This window comes from Hemibagrus wyckioides, linkage group LG24 (genome assembly GCF_019097595.1).
Source record: "Hemibagrus wyckioides isolate EC202008001 linkage group LG24, SWU_Hwy_1.0, whole genome shotgun sequence".
NCBI lineage: Eukaryota > Metazoa > Chordata > Actinopteri > Siluriformes > Bagridae > Hemibagrus > Hemibagrus wyckioides.
This window is the reverse complement of record NC_080733.1, coordinates 18,021,729-18,040,250: the sequence shown is the minus strand read 5'-3', so window position 1 is coordinate 18,040,250 and position 18,522 is coordinate 18,021,729. Positions and strand designations below refer to the sequence as shown.

The 18,522-nt window shown below is 45.2% G+C and overlaps 1 protein-coding gene across 8 annotated transcripts in view; it reads left to right on the top strand.

The window, feature by feature from the left end:
- Window positions 1-18,522, top strand: part of tanc2a (tetratricopeptide repeat, ankyrin repeat and coiled-coil containing 2a) — a 134,778-nt gene that overhangs the window by 106,076 nt on the left and 10,180 nt on the right. For 6 of the 8 annotated variants that reach the window (XM_058377351.1, XM_058377353.1, XM_058377354.1 and 3 more), the window contains 20 exons: window positions 928-1,076; window positions 4,834-5,011; window positions 5,226-5,471; window positions 8,571-8,696; window positions 8,838-8,873; window positions 9,415-9,696; window positions 10,378-10,505; window positions 10,722-10,953; window positions 11,411-11,580; window positions 11,863-12,141; window positions 12,396-12,727; window positions 12,824-12,932; window positions 13,058-13,180; window positions 13,931-14,167; window positions 15,413-15,586; window positions 15,673-15,766; window positions 15,895-16,028; window positions 16,158-16,281; window positions 16,479-16,654; window positions 16,752-16,884. In XM_058377351.1, the coding sequence (XP_058233334.1) occupies window positions 928-1,076; window positions 4,834-5,011; window positions 5,226-5,471; window positions 8,571-8,696; window positions 8,838-8,873; window positions 9,415-9,696; window positions 10,378-10,505; window positions 10,722-10,953; window positions 11,411-11,580; window positions 11,863-12,141; window positions 12,396-12,727; window positions 12,824-12,932; window positions 13,058-13,180; window positions 13,931-14,167; window positions 15,413-15,586; window positions 15,673-15,766; window positions 15,895-16,028; window positions 16,158-16,281; window positions 16,479-16,654; window positions 16,752-16,884 (3,462 nt within the window). The remainder of the gene's footprint in view (window positions 1-927; window positions 1,077-4,833; window positions 5,012-5,225; window positions 5,472-8,570; window positions 8,697-8,837; window positions 8,874-9,414; window positions 9,697-10,377; window positions 10,506-10,721; window positions 10,954-11,410; window positions 11,581-11,862; window positions 12,142-12,395; window positions 12,728-12,823; window positions 12,933-13,057; window positions 13,181-13,930; window positions 14,168-15,412; window positions 15,587-15,672; window positions 15,767-15,894; window positions 16,029-16,157; window positions 16,282-16,478; window positions 16,655-16,751; window positions 16,885-18,522) is intronic. The other 2 variants (XM_058377352.1, XM_058377350.1) reach the window with 1 other exon arrangement.

The window sequence follows — 18,522 nt, the reverse complement described above, 5'->3', positions numbered from 1 at the left end:
CAGCAGGAGACTGAGCACTGAGTAAAAAAAAAAACAGCAAATACTCAGTAATCTCTCCACTGTGTGTAATCGCCACTGCCTGAGAGATCTGAGAGAGATCCTGAGATATCTCTATAGATCCCGAGAGATCCTGAGAGATCTTTATAGATCCCAAGAGATCCTGAAAGATCTCTAGAGATCCCGAGAGATCACTCTAGATCCTGAGAGATTCCAAGAGATCGTGGAAAATCAGGAGAAATCCCAAGGGATCTGGAGAGATCCTGAGGGATAAGATGAGATCCTGAAAAATCCCTAGAGATCTCGAGAGATTCCGAGAGATCAGGAGAATTCTGGAGAAATCCTTCGAGATTAGGAGAGATCTGGAGCGATCCAGAGAGATCCTCCAGTCCAGTCTCCTCCAGTCTGCAGAGTGCATAGTCCTGCTGCGTCTCTGAACCCTGTGTGTGTGTAACTGTGTCACCTGAGTACTGTTTGCTTTTCCACAAGCAGCTGCCATACCCACATGGTAATGTTTAGAGAAGGTGTTTGGAAAGATTTTTTTGCCGTTGTTGTTTAGTAAAGTAAGGAATACGTGTCTCTGAGGCAGCGACTTAAAATTTGATGATCCTGTTACATGACATCTTCGCGTGACATCACCGCCATCGTTTACCTAACACTGTCTCAGGTGCGTGTGAGCTCAACTGCTGAATCTACAAATCTATAGAGCGACGCTTAAGATATCTCTGACCGCCCGTGTGTGTGTGTGTGTGTGTGTGAGGGGGCGTCAACAATGACAAAAAGTTCCAGAACAAAAAAGGTGAAATAAACAACCAACATTACATCATGCATTGGGGGAGGAGCTACAGATACCGATCCAGTGAAACCGATCTATGTCTTACAGATCCAAATAATAACACTGTGTGTGTGTTTGTGTGGGTGTGTGTGTAGGTGAAGACAGTCAGGATCTGGGTCCCCCTCCGTCAGTGGACGAGGCTGCGAACACCCTGATGACACGACTCGGGTTCTTGCTCGGGGACAAAATGGCCGAGGGGTCCGACAGAGCCACGTATGGCTATGAGGAACCAGAAGAAAGCCAGGTATTTCATACACACACACACACAGCACTGATAGTGGAGTCCATTTGCTCACTGAAGGATGTTTTCTGCTAATTTACAAAAATTAGAAGTGGACAAATCAGTAGCCAGTATGTAGATTCCTGTGGGTTTTTTTAGCTAGTCAAGTTTTGCACTTAACTAGCTAACTAGCTCACTGTTAACTAGCTTGCTGCAAGTTCATAACTTCATAACTCCATTTCCAACCTCTGACAAGAAAAAATCTACTGGAGATTCCTACTCTTAACCTCACAATGGTCTTCTCAACAACCCTGAGTTCAGCAAGTGAGAATAAATCCAACATGGCCACTCACAGCAAAGATTTTAACTGCATTCACGAGTAACCTCAGATCAGACATGTTCACTCGGTCACGTGAAAACGTTGACGTTGATCATCTGAAGCGGCTTGTGTGTGTATTTGAGTTTCAGGGTTAGTCTCGTAGCTCCGTTATCCGGACCCTGAACAAGTCCTGGATGATGGACTACATCTGAGGTAAAAGGAGGAACGTCGAGTAAATGAGATTTTCCGCTGACTCGGGGTTTTATTTCTCTGGTAAACGTCCGAAGGTTTGCGTTACATTCCCCACGATGGGGTCGGGATTCTGGAGCCGGTGCGGCTGCAGCAGGAACGTTTAGACAGCCGAGAATGTGGGTCAGCTTCCAGCTTCACACACACACACACACACACACACACACATATATATCCCAATGGGCTGCATCTGGGCTCCAGGATCTGATCTAGGATCAGCTTGTAGGACGTTGTGGATTTTGTGTTTTTATGCCACAGCGCTGTCGGATTCTGGATTCTGATTGGTCAGTAGGTGTTGAATCATTTTGTTAGAACAGCATTATTGTTGTTACAGGAAATCTCCAAGTTGTAAATAAGATAAGTGTAAGATTTAGATCTGTTTTGAATCACGAGTCATGAATCAAAGTAAAAGAGTGTCGTAATTAAGAGTGGCATATCAGAGCTTCGGTTCGGATCAGAGTCAGGGCTGGGAGTCATGAATCGAGGTTGGTGATTCTTTGTGGAGTCACGAGTCACAGATCAGACTCATGAATCAGAGGAGGTTGTAGTTTCGAGTCGAATCAGAGTCGAGGCTCTGAGACGTAAACAAATCTCTGTAAACTGGTACTTCTGTTCAGAGTCATGATTCAGAGTCATGAATCAGACTCACGAATGAGACGTAAACTGGTAAATTGGTACTTCTGTTCGGAGTCATGGATCGGAGTCATGGATCAGAGTCATGATTCAGAGTCATGATTCGAGTCATATTGCTAATAAGTTCTTGGATTTGAGTTAGACTTTTCCCCATGAGGAGCGGTCGGTTTCTCTCCAGTTAAAACAGCAGGGATAAAAACACGCTGCTGGAAAGTCGTGTGTGTAAAACCAGTTTCCGAGGCAGTTTCCTCCTCGCTGGTCTGCCTCGACTTACTGGATTAAGCGTCCTGCTGCTACATTAAGGAGTGAAGACGACCTGCTGTATGAAATCATCAGTCCAGAGAGAGACGTATATGAACTCACTGAACTTCCTCTCTCACTCTCTCTATCTCTCCTATCCTCCCTCTCTCTCTCCCCCTCTCTCTCCCTCTCTCACTCCCTCTCTCTCTCTCTCTCTCTCTCTCTCTCACTTTCGCTCTCCCTCTTTCTCTTCCATCCTCTCTCTCTCTCTCTCTCTCTCACTCACTCTCTCCATATTGTTTTCCCTCCTACACACACACACTCTCTATCTCTCTTTAACTCGCTCTTTCACTCTTTCTTTCCATATTGCTTTCCCTCCTACTTCCTCTCTCTCTCTCAGTTTGTAGATGGATGTAGTAGATTTCTTCGCTCTAACGATGAATATGCTAATCTCTTCATCTTCCCGTCGTTCACGTTTCTTTTAAGTGAATCTTGACGGATTTCATTACACATGTTTGAGTTGCAGTGGAAAAATCCATCAAGGCTATAAAGAGAGGGGGGGGTGCAGAAGTGTGCTGCTCTCAGCATAAAGACGAGATGACTGTAGAGCGTTTCATGCTCGTCAGCATAAATTCACTTCTGTGTGTGTGTGTGTGTGTGTGTGTGTGTGTGGAGGTGACTCTGCTTTAACCTCACACCACATCTGTTTGAACTACACGGCTGAGGTCATGCCTCAGGTGTGTTACAGCACGGCGATCAAATGCCATTAAGCATCATTAAAGTGGAAGCACACACACACACACACACATCTCCAGAAAATTTCACTCAAATTAAAAGTGCTTGGTCAGCGATAACTTTATTTGTAACATGTGTAGGGTATACAAAAATGTAAAAAGATAAGGAAAGAGCTTAATGCTACTCTTAAAAATAAAAAATATTTCATAATAAAAATATTTGAAAAAAAAAGATTTTTGATTGCACTTTTATTAAATGTTTAATAATTATTAATAATTTGTTTTTAGAACAGAAAAGGGAGAAAAATGTTTTGTTAGTTTTTTTAAAAGGGGGGAGGGTTTAATGATAAAGGAAAATGTTTTAATTTTAATATGAAACTATGAAAAAAATGTCACGGGGGTCTGCTGGAGCCTATCCCAGCGCACATAGGGCGAAAGGCAGGGGTACACCCTGGACAGGTCGCCAGTCCATCGCAGGGCTGAAAAAAATGTAAATTTCAAAAATAGATTTATAAAAAAACTAAAAATAAGATAAAGAAGATGGCAAGAAATCGTACACCTCAGAAGGAGTCGTAAGACGTAGTAATAATAATGAATATTGTAATTAATTAAGTAATTAAGATATTTTTATTTTTAAAATTAGCTTTTCCATAATTTTTAAGTTGATAATTGTCTGATTATTATTGTATGATTATTATATTATGTCTGATAATTGTCCGATCCAAGGCTGTAGAATGTTAAACATATCTGTCTGGAGGAGCTCAAGTGGTTTTAAATCATCACCTAGAGCTCTGATCCAATCAGAAAGACCGAATATAACAACTGTCTGTGGTTATTTTTAAACACTATAAATTGGAAATCAGTCTGAGAGAGAGAGAGAGAGAAATAATGAGAAGAGGAGAGATGGACAGAGACAGACAGACCGGGGGATAATGACAGAATGAGAGAGAGAGAAGAACAGAAACAGACAGAATATGTGAGCGTGTGTGTGTGAAAGACAGAGAGCCAGACAGACAGACAGAAAGATAAAAGAATCAGAGAGACAGATAGAGAGAGAGCAAGAGAGAGAGAGAGAGACAGCCAAACACACAGACAGACAGAGAGCGAGAGAGAGAGACAAAGAGAAAGAGAGAGACAAATAGACACACAGACAGAGAGAGAGAGAGACAGAGAGAGGAAGAAAGACAGACAGAGATAGACGAAGAGAGACAGACAGAGAGAGAGACAAAGAGAGAAGAAGAGAGAAACAGAGAGACGAAGAGAGACAAGCAGACAGACAGAGTGTCAAAGAGAGGAATAGAGACAGACAGTTTGAGAGTTTCATCAGATTTCAGCTTGTAGAAATGAAATAAAGTGTCAGGAATCCATAGTATCGAAAACTAAACAGGAACCATGATGGAGCCCTGAGGTACACCGCAAGTGATAGCTATCCATTCAGAGAATTCAGATTCAGAAATCTGTCAGTCTTACCCAAAAATATTATCGAGCAAACAAAACTTTTTCAGGTTAAAAAAGTCACTATGCTTTTCAAAACCCTGAAATGACCTCTTTAACAGTCACCACTGAAGATCTGCCATCAGTTAAAGCTCACATGTTTGCTCCTCAGGCTGTCTCCATGACCCAGAGAATCAGTCCATGTTCCAGCTTGGCTAGCAGCTCGGCGTCCCCCCCTCCTGGCAGCCCCTGCTCCACTCTTCCGGCTGGTGGCCCGGGCAGCGCCGGTGCCTACGGCTCAATCACGAGCCCGACGTCCACTCTGGAGAGCAGAGACAGTGGCATCATCGGTGAGTTACATGATCCAGTCATCCCGTATCTTCTCTAGCTCCTTGATAGTGAATGTCTGTAAGCTAGTGAGCTAGTACATAGCGAATAGAGCAGTTAACAACCTCAGAGCTAAAGTAAAGCATCAGGTCAGCGTCTATTTCTAAAGATATGTTTATTTCTCTGGACCTGCATGATTGGAATGGAAGGTTTGACTATCTGTTTTCTCTATGTTAGCAACACTGACTAGTTACTCGGAGAACGCGGATCGGGGAGGGAAGCACGGCGATGGCTCACGCCTCAAACTGCGGCAGACGGGGAAATCTTCGGGCGGCGACTCCTTCCTGTACCGCGTGGACGAGAACATGGCCGCCTCCACATACAGCCTCAACAAAATCCCAGAGAGAAGCTTAGAGCACTCCACCTCGCACTCCGCCCACTCCATCCCCCTCTACCTCATGCCCCGCCCAAACTCTGTAGCAGGTGAGTGAGCCGGAGGATCTGTCAAAAGGTTGCTTTGGTTTGCTGTATTTTTATAAGATACAAATTGATGATTGTTAATGTTTAAGGGGTAGTTTTAGGGGAAAAAAGGGGGCGGGACTGATCAGCTGTGTTGATGGTTTTAAGGCGATTCTTGATACGTACGGGTTCCCTTTGCAGGAATTCTTAAGAACCCAGGTTGTTTGGTAAATATCAAGCTTAATGTTTGTGGGCAGATGTCCAACAGCTCATGTAGTATGGACCCCTCTACTACAGCAACAAGAGAGAGCAACAACCAGATTATTTTGAGTTCAAATCAAATTCGTCTTCTGTCATGCGTAGCAGATCCCTGAATCCAGTTTATCCTCTATTTGTGTTTTTGGGAAATGGTGAACCTCAGGAACCTTCCTGGTCCTCAGAAACATTCTTGATGGCAAACAGCATACGTTTCTTTTCACCGTTCCTTCAGTTCTCTTTGGAGAACCAACCGTCCTCACTGCCTGGATCTCCACAATCGTCCATGTTTTTCTTTTCTTTTTCTTTTTCCCTGTTCCTGTACCAAACAGAGCAGATGTGTTTTGGTTGGTGGGAAAGAAGGATTTGAGGGATCAGCTTCACTTCACTGGGGATGTGTCAGGTGAAAGAAGGTGTTGTGTATGCGCCTTGTCTGTCTTCTCATGTGTATCATGTGCACAGAAAATAACAGATTGCTGGGGTTAAAAGTGTGAGCAGCAGAGTGGTTCACAGATATTTGTGATATTTCTGTATACACTAGGCTTCTAGCTTCAAACTAATTCATACTAGCATGCTAGTGCAATTTTTTTATAGTTAATGATCTCATGTTGGTGCCCAGTCCCTTCACTTTCCATGCTTTCAACAACTCTTGCGTCATTACTTGCATTCTTCTTCCGATAGTCGTGGAACTTGTTCAGTCCTCCAGTGCCACCTGCAGTACTGGAGAACTTGTACGCCACACCAGCCAGAATTCAGAGCGTACAAGATGCTGGTTTTGTCTTCTCTCCTGGTCAGTCATGCCGCGTTCATACCCGCAGCATGAAGTCGTGGCGTGAATGGAGTTATTAACTCTTTAACAAAGTACGCGGGGCTAAATGACGCAAGCTTCATGCCCGTAAGAAAAGAAGTGACTAGCATTGGAAGTGAAGAGTGAAGATTCAGTCTTGAGTTTTTAAGCATCGTCCACCTTTTTTTCTGTGAATCTCATGTGACTATTTGCTGTGGATCAAAGCCAGGTTAGTGACAGATGAAACGCATGATGTCCACCGAGGAGGAAAATAAAGACTCATGTGACTCTACCTTTGGAAACACGGCAACCAGCTGTTGCATGTCCTGGCAACCCAAATGTCGAGAAATCCCAGCAGCGACCGGCGTGTAGCCATTACTGCCAACATGAATGACATAATAGGAGATTAGCAAATTCACTTATAGAAGCTTTTGTTATTAAGGTGAAGTGTGTCGAAGCTTTTAATGAGAATTTCTGATTCTGTGTAAGAAGAGAGAAAGAGAAGGATTGATGCACTTCAGGTGTTCTGGAGGAAGCTGAAACACCTTCTACAGTTACACATCTCTCTGTACTGTTCTGTATCTCTCTCTCTCTCTCTCTCTCTCTCTCTCTCTCTCTCTCTCTGCACTAGCTGAAACTGGAGAGCGCTCTGACATCATCATGTTCCTGTAGCATGCGGTTCTGTTTATCAGCACTGATCTTCTCTCACTCACCCATGGCTTAGCCTCAGAGTCGCTGCATCTCATTACCTGTGATTAATTTGGTCTGATTTATGAAGATGTTCAGCTTTATGGTGTTTGTGTGAGGTTACAGGAACTGGAGCTCACTCACATCAGTGTGACTTTACTTCCCCGGACTGCACGGATTGGAGAATATAGTGACTGTATGTCAGTGAACTGTCTACATAAATAATTACTTTTACGATATTCAGATATTTTTCCTCAGTGTAAGCTGTTGCAGTCTACCAGAATTCATGAGGTGATTAATTATGAATGGTTAGTGGTAGCAGTGTATCTCCTCACTGTGTCCTGCCCCCAGTGTAGTTTATTTGAGTAGCTGTAGAGGGACATTGGACTTGACTTGGACTCTTTGTGTAGCTGTAGAGGGACATTGGACTTGACTTGGAGTCTTTGTGTAGCTGTAGAGGGACATTGGACTTGACTTGGAGTCTTTGTGTAGCTGTAGAGGGACATTGGACTTGACTTGGACTCTGTGTAGCTGTAGAGGGACATTGGACTTGACTTGGACTCTTTGTGTAGCTGTAGAGGGACATTGGACTTGACTTGGACTCTTTGTGTAGCTGTAGAGGGACATTGGACTTGACTTGGACTCTTTGTGTAGCTGTAGAGGGACATTGGACTTTGAAACTGTTACAGTTGCTTTAAAGGATCATTGGATTTGACTTGGACTCTATTTGTATAGCTACAGAGGGACATTGGACTTGACTTGGACTTGTGCAGTTCATGCTCATGTGAAATGTACTGCCATGTTGTACAGGAACATTGGACTTCAACTCTTAGAGTAGCTGTAGAGAGACATTGGACTTAACTTGGACTCTATTTGAGTAGCAGCATATAGACACTGGACCTGGCTTAAATCATTTTCGGAGGCAGTCTAGAGACCTTGGACTTGAGTTGAGTAGTGACACAGGGACTACAGACTTTACTTTTACTTGGACATGCATTGGACTTGACTTTGACAGGATGAGCAGCCTAGGAACATTTAGACTTTAAAATGAACCTGGACTCAACTTCAAGCTCTATCTCATGTGAAATGTACTGCAGTAAACACACACACACACACACACACACACACACACACACACACTTAGACACATATTTGGGAAGATATTTATAAAAGATACGCCACATTTTGTCCATCCGACTTTCTTCCAGCCTGTAAGGTGAAGCAGCTGATGTTCTGCATGCGGCGCAGGACTCTCATGTGGAGTAACTTTTATTCTTCTCTCAAATACTGAATGAAGCGTTTTAGCAGAATGCAGCATTCATTCTGTATCAAGTGCTGTATTCAATTTTATTTAAATGTACAAACATTGTTAAACATCTGTGTGTGTGTTTCAGCTACAAGTTCTGCTCACCTGGAGGACTTGGCGTATCTGGATGAGCAGCGCCAGGCTCCGTTGAGGACGTCCCTGCGTATGCCACGACAGAACTCGGGCGCCGGACGATCAGGGAATGACCTAAGAGGTGTGTGTGTGTAGCTTTCCAGCCCATTCACACACTCACCGCTTCCCTTCATTGCTCATGATGTTTGCCTGTCATCCACCATATGAACCAATGACCCTCTCCCTCTATCTCTCTCTCTCTCTCTCTGTCCTGCACTAACAGCCTGCACTAGCATCCCTTCCTGGCAGTCTAACTCATGTAAGTGCTTGGGTTCACATACTAACACACACACACTCTTACACACTCCATCCACGTCTCTACCCACGGACGCTGTGCACATGACAGTCATCTCTGTCCATTCAGTAAATCTGAGAATCTTTCACCCCGACTCCATACAACCCTTTTCCTGTCGCGCGCTTTCCTCTGTAACCATAGCAACCCTCATTCGTTTTCACTGTTTCCAGGCTGCCTTTGTTCTGAAAGCAGCCTCAGATCAGACGTGTGGCATTTCACAGTAGTGCGCAGGCTTGCGTAAGCCAAAAGCTGCCATCCTGCCTGTAACTGCCCTCTAGTGGTGAAGCGACGACACTGCAGCCTTTGAGTGCTAAATATGACACGATTACAGAGAACGCCAAGGCTAAAACAAAACAAATGATGATAAACAAATAACACAAACAAATAATAATCAATAAGCTTGTGTGTACATGTTATAAAACAAATGTGTTGGTTCTAGCAGCTTTCCCTCTTTTTTCTCTCTCTCTTTATGAGTCTTACCTTCCACATGTTTCCCATCATGCAGTGCGGTTTGCGCCATACCGCGCCCCGGACATCGCCCTGAAGCCGCTGCTGTTCGAGGTGCCCAGCGTGACGCCAGACTCCGTGTTCACCGGACGGGAGTGGCTGTTCCAGGAAGTGGACGCTCAGCTGCGTGGCGGCGGCGAAGGCACCAGTCGGGGCGTGGTCATCGTGGGCAACGTGGGGTTCGGCAAAACCGCCATCATCTCTCGCCTGGTGGCTCTGAGCTGCCACGGCAACCGCATGAGACAGATCGCCTCAGAGAGCCCGCACGCCTCGCCCAAACGTGAGTGTGTGTGTGTGTGTGTGTGTGTGTGTGTGAGAGAGAGAGAGAGAGAGAGAGAATGAGAATGTACATGGATATAATTGTAACATAGAAGGAAGACACACCCGAGACACCATCTGTCTCTCTCTCTCTCTGTTTCTCTCTCTGACTCTTTCCCTGTCTTTTTCTTTTTCTTTCTTTCTTTCTTTCTTTCTTTCTTTCTTTCTTTCTTTCTTTCTTTCTTTCTTTCTTTCTTTCTTTCTTTCTTTCTCCCACTGCCCTTTCTCTCTCTCTCTCTCTCTCTCTCTCCCCCTCTCTCTCCCCGTCTGTCTGCTCGTCTGTCTGTCTCTCTCTTTCTCTATCTGTTTCTGTCTCTCTCTCTGTCTTTCTGTTTGTCTCTTTCTCTCTCTCTCTCTCTCTCTCTCTCTCTCTGTCTGTCTCTCTCTCTTTCTCTGTCACTCTCCATCTGTGTGTGTGTGTCTGTCTGTCTCTCTTTCCCTGTCTCTCTCTCTCTTTCTGTCTCTCTCTTTCTGTCTGTGTGTCTGTCTCTCTTTCCCTGTCTGTCTGTCTGTCTGTCTCTCTGTCTGTTTGTCTTTCACACACACACACAATCAAATATTCTGTCTTTTTGTCTCTGTTTTTCTGTCTTTCATTCTGTCATTGTTCTCTCTCTCTCTCTCTCTCTCTCTCTTTCTCTCTCAGACGGAGACACCTTGCCCCTCAGTCAGCCACAGTCGGCTCATGGGACGCTGGTTGGAAGCAGCAGTTGCCCCGGAACTCCAGAGATGAGGAGACGTCAGGAGGAGGCACTCAGGAGACTCTCCTCTCAGGTCAGCTCAGCTCCATGTCCTGCTCTCACACACATTCCTCCAGATGTTCCTGCTCATGTAAACACATCTGGAAGGAAAGATTCTGAGCGTGAAGGTCACGTGGCCCATGACCTTCACACTTGGCATGCAGCGATCACACAGTGTACAGTGATCATCACTGACAGGATTTAACATCAGCTACCGTGTGTGTGTGTGTGTGTGTGTGTATGTGTTCAGGTGGTGGCGTATCACTACTGCCAGGCGGATAACGCCTACACGTGTCTGGTGCCGGAGTTCGTACACAACATGGCGGCGTTGCTGTGTCGAGCTCCTCAGCTGCAGGCGTACAGAGAGCTGCTCCTGCGCCAGCCGCACCTCCAGAGTCTCCTCTGCCTGCGCTCCTGCGTCCAGGAACCAATCACAGCCTTCACACGCGGCCTGCTCGAACCACTGCACACGCTGCACAGGGGTGTGTATATATACACACATAAATGTATACATACACACACACACGCTTATACACACATATACACACGCACACTCACACATGTATACATACACACACATACACATATACACACACACGCATATAAACATGCATGCACACAAACACACATATACACACACACACACATATATATATATATATATATCCTTGTGTATTGCTAAGCTGAATCGAGTAAATGTTGTGTGATGGGGTGTATATATATATATATATATATACACATACACACACACACTCACACATAAAGTTTGCATGGACTGAAGTGATAGATAGCATAGATTAGTGTGAATGAAGTGATAGCATAGATTAGTGTGAGCTTAGCATAGACTGGTGAGAAGCCAGATAAAATAAGCAGTTAATTCACTTTTGTTAATGTTGCTAGATCGAGTAAATGTTGTGTGATGTGGTGTTCCTGTTTCAGAGCGTAAGGTGGCATGCGACGAAGATCTGATCATCCTGATCGATGGCCTGAACGAAGCCGAGTTCCACAAACCGGATTACGGAGACACCATCGTCTCCTTCCTGTGTAAAACCATCGAGCGTTTCCCTCCATGGCTCAAACTGGTGGTGACGGTCAGGACCTCGCTTCAGGTGTGTTTATAATACACACACACACACACACACACACACACACAGAGCACAAAACTACCTGACACAGCGACAGGGGAAAGATTCCACTGGTGATTTTGGAATGTTTTTTTGATGGTTTTAGCATGTTAGCATAAACTGGTATGATGGTAGTATAGCCTAGCATGATGTTAGCATAGATTGATGTAAGAAAGTCAGTAATGCTGCTTACCTACGGGTGAGTATGGTTACGACAAACTAGCATGACGTTAACATAACCTAACATAACCACCCCCCCTCTGTTAGGATATCACCCGGCCACTGCCATTCCACCGGATCTCTCTGGACCGCCTTGATGAGAGCGACGCCATCGACTCGGACCTGCAGGGTTACATCCTACACCGCCTGCACTCCAGCCAGGAGATCCAAAACAACGTGGCGCTGAACGGGAAGCTGGACAATGCTGCCTTCGCCAAACTCAGTGCTCACCTGAAAGGCCTGAGCCGTGGCTCGTACCTGTACCTGAAGCTCACGCTCGACCTGATCGAAAAGGGCTACCTGGTCCTAAAGAGCTCCAGCTACAAGGTCAGCACAGAGCACAGAACTCCTCCTTCATTAAGACTGACGGAAAAAGAGGCCACACCTCCTTCATTAAGACTGATAGAAAAAGAGGCCACACCTCCTACATTAAGACTGATAGAAAAAGAGGCCACACCTCCTACATTAAGACTGATAGCATGTTAGCGAAGCCTAAAACAGTCTAAGATACTTGTGAGATGTTAGTATAGTTAGCAGAGATCTATAATTGAAGTGTTTAATGGTGTGTTTTTGTTGCACAGGTGGTGCCAGTGAGCCTAGCTGAGGTGTACCTGCTGCTGCTGAATATGCGCTTCCCTACGCAGTCTTCATTTGAGCGAGTGCTGCCGCTGCTCAATGTAGCCGTGGCGTCCCTGCACCCACTGACAGATGAGCAGGCGCTGGGGGCGGTGAACGCTGGGGTCGTACGCGGCTCGGCGCTCCACTGGGATGACTTCCAGCAGCGTGCCGATCTCCTCGCGCCCTTCCTCATGAAGAGGAGGGACGGAACGCGCATGTTTGTCCACGCCTCCTTTAGAGAGTGGCTCATCTGGAGAGAGGACGGAGAGAAGACCAAGTTCCTCTGTGACCCCAGGTAAGAGGTCAAAGGCCATGACATATGAAATATACATCTTTATTGTGATATAGTAATGATAAAAATGATTGTAATGATGCACATTCTTGTGTGTAGGAGTGGACACACACTGCTAGCCTTCTGGTTCTCGCGGCAGGACGGCAAACTGAACCGTCAGCAAACCATCGAGCTCGGCCACCACATCCTCAAAGCACACATCTTCAAGGTATACTCACACATATATATACACACACACACACATACATTTATGCTTACAGTGGCACAATGCTAACACATACAGTAGCATCCAGAATCACAGCGATCTGATGGAATGTTTTTTTTTCCTTTCAGGGTCTGAGTAAGAAGGTTGGGGTTTCCTCGTCTGTGCTCCAGGGGCTGTGGGTGTCCTACAGTACAGAGGGTCTCTCTGCAGCTCTCGCATCCCTGCGCAACCTCTACACCCCTAACATCAAGGTAACACCATCACTAACACTCATCAGCACCAACACCACCTCAATAGCACTGACACCATTTCACCAACGGTCATCATCAACTCCATCTCACCACCACCACCATCTCACCATTATCACTAACACTACCATCTCACCACCTTCACCACTCTTACCATCTCAAACATCATCAACACCATCACTGTCACCATTTCATTCAACACCATCTCACCATCACCATCTCAATCAACACCATCTCAATTAACACTATCTCACCATCACCATCTCAATGAACACTATCTCACCATCACCATCTCAATTAACACTATCTCACCATCTCAATTAACACTATCTCACCATCACCATCTCAATGAACACTATCTCACCATCACCATCTCAATTAACACTATCTCACCATCTCAATTAACACTATCTCACCATCACCATCTCAATGAACACTATCTCACCATCACCATTTTAACTATCACCATCTTAACCAACACCATATCACCACCATCATCATCAAGAGCTCAACCATCACCATATTACCACCATCAACATCTCAAACATCACCCACACCGTCTCTCCACAATCACCATCACACCATCATCACCACCAACATCATCGCACCCCATAAAGAACAGCAGTATGAATCCTTACACAATGCCTAGTCATGATTGCTGAGATATGATTGGTTGAAATCTGACCCCAGATCATAGTTTGCTCATGTGCCTCTCTCTCTCTCTCTCTCTCTCTCTCTCGGTCTCTGATGCAGGTCTCTCGTCTGCTCATTCTGGGCGGAGCTAACGTGAACTACCGTACAGAGGTGTTGAACAACGCTCCAGTGCTGTGTGTGTATGCACACCTGGGTTATGTGGAGATGGTGATGCTGCTGCTGGAGTTTGGTGCTGACGTTAATGGAGCATCAGAGAGTGGCCTCACACCACTGGGCTACGCAGCTGCCGCCGGTCACTTGACCATCATCACCACCCTCTGCTCCAAAAATGCTAAGGTCAGTGGTCAAGGTTGGAATGGTGATGATGGAGGTAATGAATAAATGCACTCTTACTTTAACCATGTGACTGATTTTCTGAACATACTCAGTAATGCTGAAGGATGGATGGGTTGCTAAAGGATGAAGAGAAGGATGGGTGGTTCTGTTTGGAAAGGTTTGATGGATAGATCAGTATATTTGTGAAGGATAAAAGGATGTGTGCAGTATGGATGGATGTGTGGAGTTGTAAAGAATGGACTGAACGATAGTTGGGTAAAAGGAATTATGTGAAAGGAGAGACGTGAAAGATGGATGGATTTGTAAAGGATGGATGAATAGATGGTTGGGTAAAAGGAATTGTGATGGATAGAGAGCTTGTGAAAGATGGATGGAAATGTGACTAATGGATCGATAAATGGTTGGGTAAAAGGAATTAGAAGGATGGATGGATGGATGGATGGATGGAGAGATTTGTGAAAGATGGATGGAAATGTGAAAATATGAAAGATGGATTGATAGGTGGGTGGGTAAAAGAAATTGTAAAGAAATATGGATGGATGGATGGATGGAGAGATTTGTTAAAGATGTATGAAAATGTGAAGGATGGATTGATGGATGGTTGGATAAAAGGAATTGTGGATGGATGGATGGATGGAGAGATTTGTGAAAGATAGATGGAATTGTAAAAATGTGAAAGATGGATTGATAGATGGTTGGGTAAAAGGAATTGTAAAGAAAGATGGATGGATGGATGGATGGATGGCTGGAGAGATTTGTGAAAGATGGATGGAATTGTAAAAATGTGAAAGATGGATTGATAGATGGTTGGGTAAAAGGAATTGTAAAGAAAGATGGATGGATGGATGGATGGATGGATGGCTGGAGAGATTTGTGAAAGATGGATGGAATTGTAAAAATGTGAAAGATGGATTGATAGATGGTTGGGTAAAAGGAAAGATGGATGGATGGATGGATGGAGAGATTTGTTAAAGATGTATGAAAATGTGAAGGATGGATTGATAGATGGTTGGATAAAAGGAATTATGGATGGATGGATGGATGGAGAGTTTGTGAAAGATGGATGGAAATGTGAAGGATGGATCGATAAATGGTTGGGTAAAAGGAATTATAAAAAATGATGGATGGATAGATGGATGGATGGAGAGATGATTGGATAATCTGATTTCACTTCTTCAGTATTGTATTGTGTTTTATAGAGAAGACTTTGAGTTACAGATGACTTTAACACTGTGTGTGTGGTAGGTGGACCATGTGGACAGGAATGGTCAGTGTCCTCTGGTGCACGCGGCTCTGAGAGGACATCTGGAGGTGGTGAAGTTCCTGATGGAGTGCGACTGGAGCTCTGATGTGGCATTCAGCAAAACACATGCTGTACAGCAGGCCCTTATAGCAGCAGCTAGCATGGGTTATAGTGAGGTACACACACACACACACACACACACACACACACACACACACACAGCTTGGACCATGCACTCACACTGTTGGACAAATGTGTGTAGATTGCATCGTACCTGCTGGACCTTCCAGAGAAAGACGAGGATGATGAGGAGCGCCCTCACATCAACAGCTTCGACACACTGTGGGGGGAAACAGGTGTGTGTGTGTGTGTGTGTGTGTGTGTGTGTGATGTTTTGTTTGAAAGTAAAGAATTATACAAGTTTTCTCTCTGTCTTTCCATCTGTGTCTCTGTCTGTCTGTATGTCTGTCTGTCTGACTCTCAGCGCTGACTGCAGCAGCAGGCAGAGGGAAGTTGGATGTGTGTAGGTTGCTGTTGGAGCAGGGAGCCTCCGTGTCTCAGCCGAACCGTCGTGGCATCGTGCCACTGTTCAGCGCCGTCCGTCAGGGTCACTGGCAGGTAACACACGTACACACAGACACACAGACACAGTTCCATGGTATAGGAGGGTTCCTCCTTTAAATATACACTTTGGTGAATTTAGCTGCCATCTGTATCATTATACTGTGTGTGTGTGTGTGTGTGTAGATTGTAGAGCTGCTTCAGAATCATGGTGCCGATGTGAACATGGCGGATAAACAGGGCCGCACTCCTCTGATGGTGGCAGCGTCTGAGGGTCATCTGGCAACTGCAGAGTTCCTGTTGGAGCAGGGTGTGTGTGTTCTTACACCACACCAACACACTAGTGTGTTCTCACTAATGCTAACACCACTAACACACTAATGCTAACACCACCAACACAATAACACCACCAACACACTAATGCATTTTCCTTTTGTAAAAAAGTTGCTTTACAAAAATAAATTGTATCCTGTCTCTCATCTCTGACCTCTGTGACTCCGCCCACAGGTGCGTCATTAGCTCTGATGGATAAGGAGGGGCTTACGGCTCTTAGCTGGGCGTGTCTAAAAGGCCACCTCCCATTGGTCCGTGCGTTAGTGGAGAGAGGAGCGGCAACAGCTCATGCCGACAAGAGCGGTCGTACACCCCTGGACCTCGCCGCCTTCTACGGCGACTCGGAAGTGGTGAGAATAGTTCCCTTGCCCTTATATGGGTTTCCTGTGGCATAGTTAAGGGACTGAAATGCTAAAACCTGTGATGTGTGTGTGTGTGCACATGCAGGTACAGTTCCTGGTGGAGCATGGCGCCATGATCGAGCATGTTGACTACAGCGGCATGAGGCCTCTGGACCGAGCCGTGGGCTGCAGGAACACATCGGTGGTGGTGGCCCTGCTGAAGAAGGGTGCCAAGATAGGTAAGAGAAAGAGAGAGACAAGTGTAAAAGACAAAAAAGACAGATAGAGAGCTATAGGAATGAAGGCAGACAAGCAGGAGGAGGTTTTGATGGGAACACACCACAGCACTAATACCATAGGTTACCACATTAGATCTCATTGACTGGTAGGAGAACCCCAAGACTGCTTTTAAATATTAAGTAGCTTAAAATGTGTGTAGTGTATACACTTGTCTTAAAGTTAAAGTTGTCTTATTCAAGTCTTAAAGTTAATATAGAGAAAACATTTGTATGTTCATGATAACGCAGTCAGAACAAGCATGGCTTCCAGGAAAGGGTGGCTAGGCCTTCTCTCCAAACAGTAATATGAAGAAGCCTTTATTATGGCCACACATACCTTACAGCACAGTGGAAACCTTTTCTTTGCATATCACAAGTTGGGGTCAAAGCGCAGGGGCAGCTATGATGCAGGGCCCCTGGAACAGAGAGGGTTAAGGGCCTTGCTCAGTTGCCCAACAGTAGGGGCTTGGACCTTCCGATCAGCCTTAACCACTTGAGCTATATGGCGCATGATATAGGTTGGCAAAATTACATAAATATTCTACCCCTGGGGCGGTGCTAGCTCAAGTAGTTACGGCTCTGGGTCATTGACCAGAAGATCAGGGTTCAAGTCCCCCAGCACTGCCAAGCTGCCACCGTTGGGCCCTTGAGCAAGGCCTCCAACTCACCCTGCTCCAAAGTGGAGATGTTTGGTCATTATGTACCACTCACTGTTTGACAAAAAGCAAGCAGTGTATCATCACAAACACCTCACACCAACTGTCAAGCACGATGGTAGAGGGGTGATGATTCGGGCTTGTTTTGTAACCACAGGACCTGGGGAAATTTGCAATCATTGAGACAAGTCCAATTTATTCCAGAATATTCTTATGAGATGATCTATTCAGTAGTGTAATCTGGGCTGGAGATGAAGTCAGACCATGTTTCTGTCTCTCCTGGAAACTTGGAAGGACTACTCTCCCCAGGAAGGCAGTATCATTTGACGTTTTGTGTTTAAAAGGGGAATCTCTTTGAAAGCAAGTACTGAAGATTCTTGTTCTCATCCTTTTGTTAAGTGTTGGGGCCAAAAGTTCTTGGTCCCTTAATCACTGCTTGCTGGTATACTGATATTTAATATCAAAGTTAAAAAAATGTGGGTGTCTCATTAAAGAGTCCTGGTGAAGTAAATAAATCTTTTGAAAACATGATATAAATGTTACACTTCACCAAAGTCGGGTTTTTAATTTCAGCTAAACGCACTGACAATGTTTGTGTTTCACCAGTGTGTACTGGGAGAGGCCACTAATGCTGCTGCTGCTGCTGCTTTAACCCTGCTGTGCATTCTATCATTTCATGCCTTTTCATACCTCTCACTTGGTTCTGTCTCACACTTTTCCTGTATCTTACTTATCCCTCTCTCCGGGCCGACATGGAACTCTAACCCTGTGGTGACTCCTTCACCTCACTCCCCCTGTATCCCTGTCGCTTGTGTGACCTCCCCCTCGCCTCCCTCTCTCTCTCTCTCTCTGTAAGCAGGATGTCAGACCCTCCCCAGCAGGGCCAGAGGTAAAGCCCTTCCTCACCTGTGTGTGCTCCCTTATATTCAATTTTCAACCCTTA